The sequence below is a fragment of the Paramisgurnus dabryanus genome, chromosome 10, assembly GCF_030506205.2.
Source record: "Paramisgurnus dabryanus chromosome 10, PD_genome_1.1, whole genome shotgun sequence".
Taxonomy (NCBI): domain Eukaryota; kingdom Metazoa; phylum Chordata; class Actinopteri; order Cypriniformes; family Cobitidae; genus Paramisgurnus; species Paramisgurnus dabryanus.
The window spans coordinates 9532221-9543756 of NC_133346.1; the positions used below are offsets into that span (position 1 = coordinate 9532221).

The 11536-nt window shown below is 37.3% G+C and overlaps 1 protein-coding gene across 5 annotated transcripts; it reads left to right on the top strand.

Moving 5' to 3' along the window:
• Positions 1-7: 7 nt before the first annotated feature.
• Positions 8-10533, top strand: rabgef1 (RAB guanine nucleotide exchange factor (GEF) 1). Of its 5 annotated transcripts, XM_065259816.1 has the most exons (12): positions 30-77; positions 449-487; positions 2305-2499; positions 2689-2882; positions 3656-3793; positions 4392-4412; positions 5824-5990; positions 6679-6760; positions 7838-7970; positions 8274-8365; positions 8469-8725; positions 9308-10533. In XM_065259816.1, exons 3-12 carry the CDS (start codon positions 2321-2323, stop codon positions 9707-9709), a joined length of 1665 nt encoding a protein of 554 aa, XP_065115888.1. In that variant the 5' UTR covers positions 30-77; positions 449-487; positions 2305-2320; the 3' UTR covers positions 9710-10533. The 5 variants fall into 5 exon arrangements, with proteins under 5 accessions (XP_065115875.1, XP_065115881.1, XP_065115897.1 ...); XM_065259803.1 differs by lacking the exon at positions 449-487 and having other exon boundaries at positions 8-77; XM_065259809.1 differs by lacking the exons at positions 449-487; positions 4392-4412 and having other exon boundaries at positions 8-77.
• The last annotated feature ends 1003 nt before the right edge of the window (positions 10534-11536 follow it).

Consider the following 11536-nt stretch of genomic DNA (forward strand, 5'->3'; position numbering starts at 1 on the left):
CGCCCACCACAGAACGCAAAGACCAGTCGCGCGCATATGACGTCCGTGTGACCCATGGATGAAAGACCGGTGACGAGGTATTTCACTAATCTGTCGTTGTTTTATGGATTAATGCAAACATTTAAAAATGTGCTGTTTATTTTAGTGCTTCTCTCATTGCAATTTTGACAAGGGTTCTGCATATTAATCTCACTTAAGTCCTTGCTCTAGCCTCTAAGTGTGTTGTGTTTGTTTTTAGCCACGTAGCTGTTTTGCTAACTTGACGTATTTGCCTGTGGCGGTTTAAATGACAACGCTGTTATTTCTAGTCGATAATATATCTCTAACGTTCTTTTGTAAAGTCCGGCCAGTGGCATAATGATTTAGATAACGACGATTTAGTTTGTAATGAAAATAAATTCACGACTTGCTGTTATTAAGCAATGACTTTTTGTTTCGTTTTCTATAGTCGTCAGTGCTGAAATCTGTTGACCAGAGTTTCTGTACAGTCAGTATTTTAACATTTCATTACATTACACGATTGTAAGAGATCACACATTTTAAACTATAGATATATTGTAAGGACAGTCGTTTTGTATAGATATATAGACGGGTTGATTGTGTTTAGTTGATAGTGTTTGAGTGTGTTTTGTATGCTTGTACTGTCAGACCTAAAATTTAATGAGACCGGGTAATTCTGGGTAAAACTGTTGTGCTTTTATTCTTGGTTTTTGGCTTTCAAGTCTGCAATCAGAACCATATATAATATAGCAGCTGAGCTATTGTAAACTAAAGTAAAAGTCCTAGATACAGTGTTTTACTGTTTTTTTTACAACAAATATAAAAATGAAGGGTATTTAATACAGTTTATCTATTTACTATAGTTAATTTTACATACTATTATAATTTAACATAATTGGCAGTATTGGCATAATTGTCTTTTTTAAAGTGTATTTTAATTTTTGTGTGTATTGTTTTTAGCATGCAGTGTTTGTTACTGTTGTTTTTTAATAGACCTTAAAGGGGCCATGTCACAAGACTTTTTTAAAGATGTAAAATAAATCTTTGGTGTCCCCAGAGTACACACGTGAAGTTTTAGCTCAAAATACCATATCAATAATTTATTATAACATGTTAAAATTGACACTTTGTAGGTGTGAGCAAAAATGTGCCGTTTTTGGGTGTGTCCTTTAAAATGCAAATGAGCTGATAAAAATTCAAACACTGATCGCAATGATGGTGGTTTGTTGCAATTGAAACTCAATTGTGCTGTGAATTATTTTCACTCTCTCTTTTTCTCTCTGCACTAAATGGCTGTGCCGTGGTTGGCTAGTGCAGATAAATGGGCGGTATTATTATAATAAGATTTCAAATTTCAATGAACTAATTTTTCACGTGCTTCAGGGCTCAACGCAAAAAAATTTTTATACTGGCCCGGTCAGGCCAGTGGTTCAGGTTTTCACTTGCCCTGCCAAAATTTTCACTGGCCCCAATTAAAAACTATCAGTGTAACATATTTAAAAACAATAATTATAATAAAATTATAATAAAAGTCAAGTATAATTGTATACATATACAAGACATGTTCCAAAGAAAAAAAGATTCCCAACTTTTCTGTTTTACATGTAAACTGACAGCATACTCTGCTAAATATTGCATTGTTTCTTTTGTCCTGTTTTACCTAACTAAATGTCTGCTTCCAAGAGGTTAAATAATATACATTGATGAAAATATATTTCAGGGACAGAGGGTGATGCACTGGCCCGATCGGGCAAGGGACAATACTTTTTACTGGCCCGAACATCTCTCACGCTTGCCCCGGGCAACCGGGCAGTCCTTTATGTTGAGCCCTGTGCTTGCAGAAAATGGTTTACCAAAACTAAGTTACTAGGTTGATCTTTTTCACATTTTCTAGGTTGATAGAAGCACTTGAAACCCAATTATAGCACTTAAACATGAAAAAAGTCAAATTTTCATGCCATGGACCCTTTAAGTCTTGAAATAAGAAGTACAAAGTACATAAACTATAACAATTATACTATATCATAGTATATATTTACTATAATATACTATAGTATAATACAATTTACTACAGTTTACGGTCCAGAATAGATTTACAATTTATAGTGATTCTATAGTAGTATATCACAGTAGTTTTTCATGCGGGTCTGTTAAAATTCTTGAGTCAATACTCTTGTTTTGTTTATCAAAGGAGATCACTGATTTTATCATATTACATCTAGGTCAAGTGTATTACCTGTTGTTGTGCTAGCAGACAGGATATGCAAACGCACCTCTTGTCAATCTTGTTTCTTGACTTTAAAGGAACAAAGGAAAAACAATGAGTCAGCGCTCTGAGCGACGAGGGATCCATGTGGACCAATCGGAACTGCTATGCAAGAAGGGATGCGGTTACTATGGAAATGCTGCCTGGCAGGGCCTGTGCTCCAAGTGCTGGAGAGAGGAGTACCAGAAAGCTCGGCAGAGGCAGATCCAAGAGGACTGGGCCCTGGCTGAAAAGTGAGCGGAAATGTGTTGCTTATACAAGCAGAAAGGCTATTACTGTATATCATAGCATTTTTGTTTACAATAATCACTTGTATCAAGGATGGTCCTAATATGCTTGTAATCGTAAGTGATCTGTTATCAAAAAAATCAAATTGACATTAAGGTTTATGTTAGAATTTAATAGCGTGTTTTCTGTCACAGGCTGCAGAGGGAAGAGGAGGCGGCCTATGTCAGCATTCACGGTTCCTCGCAAACCCAGCCTCCGCAGTCACATTCCCAGCAATCTCTCGCCACCTTCTCCAAATTTGAGGAGAAGAAAACCAACGAGAAAACTCGCAAGGTCACCACCGTGAAGAAATTCTTCAGTCCTTCTTCCCGCACGGCCCCAAAAAAAGGTATGAAGTGGGTGGAATGGGACTGTGGCCAATCTGGTAGTGGGTGCGGTGGTTTGTAAAATGTTTTGTTTGGTCTGTTCCCACTAAAATATTTTAATTTGCCCTGTATGAACCCTTCGTTTGGGTTGTTTGGTGGACATAGGAAGCTTGTTGTCAGAACCCAGAGGAAGTTCATAAACATGTATTTTATATTAGCTCAAAAGACATACATTTGAAGCTTAGTTTCTTGCTGACTCAACAGTGTAGATTTTGCCTAGGTCAGAGCCCAAAATAGACAATGCACATTCTTGCTTCCTTGTGAGAAATCATGCTTTTTCATATGCAAATCAATTTCCCATAATCGTACCATAATTCCTCATCATCATCACCTTTCTTTGATAAAGCTTTAAACTCCTTGGCAGCCTCAGACATAGGCGTTTGTGATTAAAATTTGATTGGGGATTAAAAGGCTTTACCATTGAAACGTTAAGTATTAGTAATCCGTGCATGATGTTATTTTTGTTTTGTTTTACATCCGTTTGCGATCAGCCTGATAATTTGCCTTTTCATGTTGTTGTAAGATAATTTTTTCAAACAACTCATCCAATCTCCGTCTCTCAGTTTGCTTGTCATCCATCATTTGATTGCATCTCATCTCCGTCCTACCTCTCCCACATGTTTCCCATTTTGCTTCTTCTTCTTTACATCTCATCTGAACTCCTCTGGCACAACATTTTCCATCATTTTCCTTATTTCACTCCTGTGTCACCCCCTGCCCACCCTGGGTGTTTTAGTCCCCCCTGAAAAAGAAAACGAGAAACGAGTGAAAGAGGAGAAGGTGCAGGGCAGGAGGGAGAGCCATGGAGAAACCCTCTTAAGGGATCTGAAGGGCATTTTTACCCAGCCCTGGGACATGGGCTCGCCCACTGAAGGTAACTGATAAAGCCAGAAGGATCTGGGGGTATGAACAGGGAACGTTGGTGGAGATTGCTGTGTTTCTCTTTTCTGAGGTGGCGTGGACCACAACTTCTTTTTATGATGTTTTGTGTTGATGAGGTCAAGGAGAACGACATCTCTAAAAGGAATAGTTCACATAAACATCAGTATATATTCATTGGCATGTCATTTAAAACCTGAATTACTTTTTCTTCCACAAATGGTAAACTTTTAAGCTCCATGGGTAAGGTTCATTAAGACTGTATAACAATTATAATGATATATATTTTTTGTAACAATTACAAAAAAGCTTGCATCAGCAACTTTCACATAAAACAATGGCCGGGATACTGTAGTTTTGGGTAAACTATTCCTTTTAAGTATTTCACAAAGCTTCGCAGTTTGTGATCTTGGAAACATGGGCTCCCGCCCAAACGCTTTGTGACATACTGTCGTACTGTGTTTGTGTGTATTTGTTGATTTCTCTAGTTAGTTGTGTTTGCGTGTGTTGGAAGACCCTTGTTAAATTCACCCTGCCCTTTTCATGTCCACTGTCTCATTCATTCCCCTCTTTTCTTGTCAATCTGATGGCAGCTCTGGTATCCAGACTGAGAGGTGGGTATTAATGCCACATCACTGTAGCTTTTCAGCACAGATCACTGACAATAAATGATTCCTTTAGTTTTTAGAATTCAATTGCTGTCAAAGACTAGGGTTAAACTTAAACCGATATCAGTGGTTCACACTTTGGTGTAAGCCATAATTTTGCTCTACCTTGGGCACCAAATACACAGCCTCAAGTTACGGATGAAATGAAATGATCAATTCATACAGCAGAATGCATTAACTATATATAACCAGTGTAACATACTGAACACATTGTGTATTTGTCAAACTGCATCGACATATACTAGATTGTTTGATTCATGCCACATGGCTGAACTGGCAAACTGATCTGAATAGAAAAACATGTTTTTTCTGAGGCAGGTGCTTAAAAGAACATTCCCCTATTTTTGAAAATATGCTTATTTTCCAACTCCCATTTCATTCTTACCATTTTGGAATCCATTCAGCTGATCTCCGGGTCTGGCGTTAGCACTTTAAGCATAGCTTAGCATAATCCATTGAATCTGGTTAGACCATTAGCATCGCGCAAAAAAATAACAAAAGAGTTTCGTTATTTTTCCTATTTAAACCTTGATTCTTCTGTGGTTACAACGTGTACTAAGACAGACAGAAAATTAAAAGCTGCGATTTTCTAGGCAGATATGTCTAGGAACTATACTCTCAAACTGGCGTAATAATCAAGCGCTTTGCTGATGTAACATGGCTGCAGCAGGCGTAGTGATATTATGCACTGCCTGAAAGTAGTCCTTTGCTATTGAAGTAACCAAGGGGACTATTTTCGGCTGGAAAATTAGCATATTTAAAATAAGTGGGATGTCCCTTTAAGTTTGCAGTAAGGAAATATTACTTCAGAAGTTTTTAGTATGGGTATATATAGTGCATCCCTAGTTTAGAGCATGTTAAATATGTGACTTTAGTCTCTTTGTGATCTCAGGAAGAGCAGCCGATGCATGCTGGTTTAAGATTCCTGTCTCAGTTCATTCAGCTGAATACTCTGTTAGTCTCTTTGACTTCGATCTGACGTCAAAGATTTTGGCATGATAACAGACGAAGAGTCTTTGCTTCCCAAAGATCCTATCTCTTCGGTCTCTGTCTGGACTTGTATTCAACAATCTGATGTTGTTAGTATACATCATGTTATATGGTTTATTCTGTCAGCTTGAGGCGTCTTTTCCTTTTAATGTGATTAGCAGAATGTCACGTAACATTCAGTCATTACAACTACATTTATTGTTTTAAAGGTTGGTCTTTTTCTTCTTCATTCATTAGATGATGGACAGTTACTGAATTTCACATGACGTTCTGTGATGAACTAAATGAATGAACTTCCTCATTAACTAATTTGGATATTCAGATCGCTTTATTAATGTGCTAATGTTTATTCTGTTGTGTTCCCCAGAAAGCCACGAGGGAAAGACACCGAGTCCGTCCATCAGTCGTCAGTCCAGCATTGAGACTGATCGCGTGTCACAAGATTTTGTGGACTTCCTGAAGACCCTCCAGAAACCCGGCAGAGAGATCCACAAGCAGAGCCGTGCTTTCATAGAGAGCATGGGAAATAAAAGGGTGTGGCTTTAACATAAGTTTATACACTTTATAATAAGATTTTAAATTCGGGTTGTTTAAAAGGGATAGTTCTGTTATCATTAAATCATCCTCATGTTGTTCTCAACCTGTATTTTAATGAACACAAAAGAAGATATTTTGATAAATGATGGTAAGTACACAGCTGCCGTAACCACCATTGACTTCCATAGTAGGAAAACAAATATTCTGTAAGTATTAAAGCATAAATGATGAAGAAGATATTTTGATAAATGATGGTATGCACACAGTTGATGGTACCCATTGAATTCCATCGTATTTGTTTTTGCCTACTATGGAAGTCAATAGGTACAGTCAACTGTGTGCTTATCATATATTAAAATATCATCTTTTGTGTTCATCAGAAAAAAATTAGCTTGAGAACAATGTGAGGAACATAATTTTCATTTTTGGGCAGACTGTCCCTTTAACTAACCCATGGTTGGGTAAAATATAAATGTTTGGTTGAATTAACTTTAAAATTAAAATATTTTTTGAGAGTCATCAAATACTTTAGTTTTTATATGTATACTGGGTAATATAAAAATCATTTAAGTCCGTATTTATGAACTTTGTGTCTTGCCATTCTTTCTTTCATCTAGGGTTGGATTTGTGTGCTTATTACCTAATAATAAAATACATTTTTATTTGTATTCATACATATTTGTAGGATCTTGGCGTCGAGGAACTCTCTGAGTGTGTTCAGGACTTCTACCAAAACATGTCTGACCGACTTATGAATTATTTCAAAGGTAGGATCCATCACAAAAACCCATAACAAATAGGAAAGACTAATTTTACTGCTATCTTCAAAATGTGACACCTTTTGGAGCATAAAATATCAGTTTTTCAAGTGTGACAGACTTGTAAATACTAGCATATATATACAGTAGTGTTGTACAAAACTTTTAAGCTAAAAGCTATGGTTTAAGCTAAAATAAGACTTGTTTTGCAAGTTAAACATGATTGGCCATCAGAGACATTTTGACTTTAGTGTAATCTCTGGGAAAATGTAGTATATCGACATCTGCTTGCCATCAAACATCTATCAAGAAACATTGTTGTTTCAGCGTGGTGACATGGGAGCAATGTTATGCAATAGACTGGATATTAGTGCCACATATTTTGTGTTTGTTTATAAGACAAAACTATGTAGCATTTTTTATAAGTGGATGTTTTATAAATCGGATCTCCAACCCTAACCATTAACCACATTATTGATATACAGTACTGTGCAAAAGTCCTAGCCCACCATGCCAGAATTAGATTTGTTGTTTTTGCAATGTTAAAGTGATCATATATAATAGGCTTTATGCCCAGCTGCACTACTTCCTGAACTTCAGCCTGCTCCTTGTTTCCTGTCTGCCATTATTGGACAAACTGATTAATCCAGGTGTGTCTGATTATTGTTGTTGTGACTACTGAGGTCAGGCACACCAGGATAAATCAGTTTGTCCAATAATGGCAGACAGGAAACAAGGAGCTGTCTGAAGTTCAGGAAGTAGTGAAGCTGGGCATAAAGCCTATTGTTTCTCAGCCTCTTTAATTGAATACATCTAGAAAATGCAGGAAATGTGTATGTAGTATTAAAAACGGTATAAAAATGTAAACTGATGTGTCAAGTTTTTAGGGTTAACTCCCCTTCCACTTGAGCAATAGCAGGAAACTGCAGGATCTCTTAAACCTAAATAATATTAAATCCTAATGTCTTATAGGACAAGTCTGGTGGTGGCCAGGCCTAAGACTTTTGCACAGTACTTTATATTTTTTGGACCACCTCTCAAATGACCTTACTTTGATACTATACTTGTGTGCTTCTCTTTCCTCAGGTTCCTCTGAAAAGGTGGACAGGGTGATGGACCAAGTGGAAAAATACATCATGACTCGACTGTACAAAAGCGTCTTCTGTCCAGAAACTACAGATGATGAGAAAAAAGACCTGGTCACCCAGCGCAGGATTCGGTCAGCCGCTTAAATCTTCTTTTAACAAGCCTTAATTTATACATAAGTAATGCATCTTTACACTTGCTTGGTCAAAAAATGGGCATACCTGAAAAGGGTTCTGGTTCGCTGTCAGAACGGTCATTTGAGCATCCACACCTGCCTGATTGGCCAATATTTACTTAAAATATTTCAAACTTTCTGTTTTCTAACCTATCAGTAACTATCAGTAGACAATCCTTAACTTGCAGTCCTGTTTAATGTTGACACACTTCACCTTGTTTGATGACTGGCTTTTTAAATGACGCAGTTATTTTTTTTCAGGGCCTTACACTGGGTTACCATTCAGATGTTGTGTGTTCCTGTGGACGAGGAGATCCCAGAGGTGTCCGATAGTGTAGTCAAAGCCATCACAGGTGAGTCTGCAAAACATTTCCTTGCCATTATAATATTTTGTCTTTTAGCTGTTTTCTGTAAATGTACGTTCTAAGAAAACAGATTTTATTTATTTTTCTCTAGATGTTATTGAGATGGACTCGAAGCGTGTGCCGAAGGATAAACTGGCCTGCATCACCAGTTGCAGTAAGCATATTTTCAATGCCATCAGGATCACCAAGAATGAACCAGCATCTGCAGATGACTTTCTGCCTACCCTCATCTATATCGTGTTGAAGGCCAATCCTCCTCGACTGCAGTCCAACATCCAGTACATCACACGCTTCTGCAATCCCTCGAGACTCATGACAGGAGAGGATGGATACTACTTCACCAACCTGGTGGGTCCACATAGATAATTCAGCGGCACTTAAAATATATATATATTTTATTACATTAAATCAGTGCTTCCCAATCCTGGTCCTCAAGGACCCCATCCCAAAAAGTTTTAGAGGTCTCATTATTTAAAACACCTGATTCAACTTATCAGCCTCCTTCCAAAATGGTAAATATGTATCCCCAACAAGCTAATGAGTTAAATCAGGAGACGTCTAAAACTTTTTGGGAGGGGGTCCTCAAGGACCAGGATTGGGAAGCACTGCATTAAGTAGTAAAGATATTAAATAGCCAAAAATTAAACCTTTACAACCTTGACATTTAAAAACAAACAATGGGAACCAATTGGTCCCATTTTAGTTGTCCCTTAAATTCACATGTGTTTTAGCGGCATAACCACAGGTGTAGTTTATTACATATTAATATCAAAAATTTTTATAATGCAAAGACTTTGATACATTTTTATGTGTTGGCTAAATGTCCAAATATTTTTTTGGGGCCAATATAATTACATCTTGTAAGTTACTGTTTATTCTAGGATCTTGTATCATCTCCTCATATTCTTCTCAATCACTCATTCCCTACAGTGCTGTGCTGTAGCCTTTATAGAGAAGTTGGACGCCCAGTCTTTGAATCTTAGCCCTGAGGACTTTGAGCGCTACATGTCTGGTCAGGCGTCCCCTCGAAGACCAGACAATCCTGCAGGCTGGCCCCAGACCGGCTCTAATGTTAACCCGGTCCTCAGCCAGATCCATCAAAATCTAAGCGTCCTTTCTAACCTTGAAAAAAGACAGCAGCAGGTGATCGAGGAGGCACAAAGCCTGCAGACAGAACTTGCAGAATGGCAGGACAGCGTGGCCCGCGAAGTCCAGGACATCTTGGAAAGATACCCACTGGAGATTAAACCTCGGGCATCTGCGATAGATGCAGAGAACGTGGAAAACGACAAGTTACCACCACCCCTGCAGCCACAAGTGTTTGCTGGGTAAAAAAATATACTAATCTAAGATTGCTTACCTCTCTTTTTGTTTTTAAATGGAAAGGTTGCTTCTGTCGAAGATCTCTTACTTCTTGTATTAAGGATGTGAGAGATGTTAACATTACATTTACAACAAATTCCATAAGGAACATACAGAAGACTAAAGCTTTAAAAAAAAACTGTTACTAATAGACTTAACATTTAAATACATTAGCTATTTTAAATTATTGAATCAATATGTACCCTTAATAAAATTACAGTTTTAATGTACTCATACAACACAAATCAAGTAATTTTCATTGTATGGCGATGTTCCCCTCCTCCTAGATTTAGGTGTTTACTGTGATCCTTTTTTATGGGTGTATAAAATGCGTTGATAAGTATAATGCATACTGAGAAAATATAAAGTTAAACCCCAAGTAAAATTTGACTTAGCTTTTAAGCTAACTTTGGTGTTTCATGAATGCAAAGCATTTAAAGTTCTACGGTACCTATTGAAGCTGGTAGATCAGCTATATTGCTCTGCTGACAGTTCAACAGTCAACACTATAGGTATTTGTTTGTTAATAAAACCAAACACATTATTGGTGTGTATAAAGATGCATGTTTTTCTCACATCTGTAATTGTAACCACAGGCTTTACATACTTTAAATCCAAGATAATAATTGCATTGATATGTTTTGCATTTGATGTCAGCTTTACAGAAATGGTTAAGTGTGATCCAGTTTTTATTTGAATGTCCCAGATGTCACTGTAACAGGTACTTGGCACGTGTTATCTTAACTAAGCTGCTTTATTTATAATGTAAATATATAAAAACTTTAGGTGTGTCATTTGTTGTCTGCGAGTAATTCTTTATCAATCAGAAATGGATAATCTTTTAATTTTATCTATGTTTTTCATTATAACTCTGACATTACTTGGTAGAAATGATCAACCATATTATAAGACCCAATGGTCAATGATTTTTCCTTTTAGGCATGCATGGAGTATTTGACAGCTAACTGGCATGCGTCATCTTGCAAAATATCTCAATAAGATGATGTTTATTAAGTGTAATCTGATTTTAAATTAAGTTTGAAAAGGTTTGAGCCATCTCATGCAATTCAAATCATCAGCCCCACCAAACCAAAGTCTCGCACGATGCTTTCCCTGTACCTGCAGGTCTCCAGACAGTCTCAGTATAGCATCTAGGTCACTTTCTCTCAGGAGGCTTTGCACATTTCACAAGTGATACATTGAGATCTTGTTTTACTATGCTCACTGCCTTTCTACTTAAAGGGGACAGAGAATGAAAAACCATTTTTACCTTGTCTTTGTTGAATAATGGTAGTCTACCCGCATTCACAAACATACAAAAATTGCTAGACATGCTAAACATCTCAGTCTCATAGTAATTCCTCTTTTAGAAATGTCAGACAGAAAACAGCCCAATCTGAAAAACTGATGCTTATGACATCACAGGCATCTAACTGCCCCTCCACTTTAGAATAATTGGCTACATTTTTTTAGTGGCAGCAAAGTCAGCCAATCAGTAATGAGATTGTAAGTTAAGCCAGTAGGGGGAGCCAAATAGGTGCAAAACCACTTGTTTAAAATCCCCCACCCTAATAGAGCTATCTGAGAGAGGTTTTTAGGAAGCTTCTAAGGCATTACAGACCCAAACAAAAACATTTTTGTCTACATGTCACATTACAGAACAAGGATAAATACTCCGCTCAATAATTCTAGGTCACCTTTAATCTTAAACCAGTCATGATCTAAGATGTGCTGGATCGCAAGTAGCAAATCATGCACAGCCTCACTTCACACTAACCAATAGTGATGGGTCGTTCG

Excerpts from the sequence above, each read along its gene's own strand:
- rabgef1 (XM_065259803.1), top strand. The coding sequence starts at position 55 with ATGGATGAAAGACCGGTGACGAG. Across the intron at positions 7,971-8,273 it reads GTCACCCAGCGCAGGATTCG|GGCCTTACACTGGGTTACCA; the intron begins GTCAGCCGCTTA and ends ATTTTTTTTCAG. Across the intron at positions 8,366-8,468 it reads TGTAGTCAAAGCCATCACAG|ATGTTATTGAGATGGACTCG; the intron begins GTGAGTCTGCAA and ends ATTTTTCTCTAG.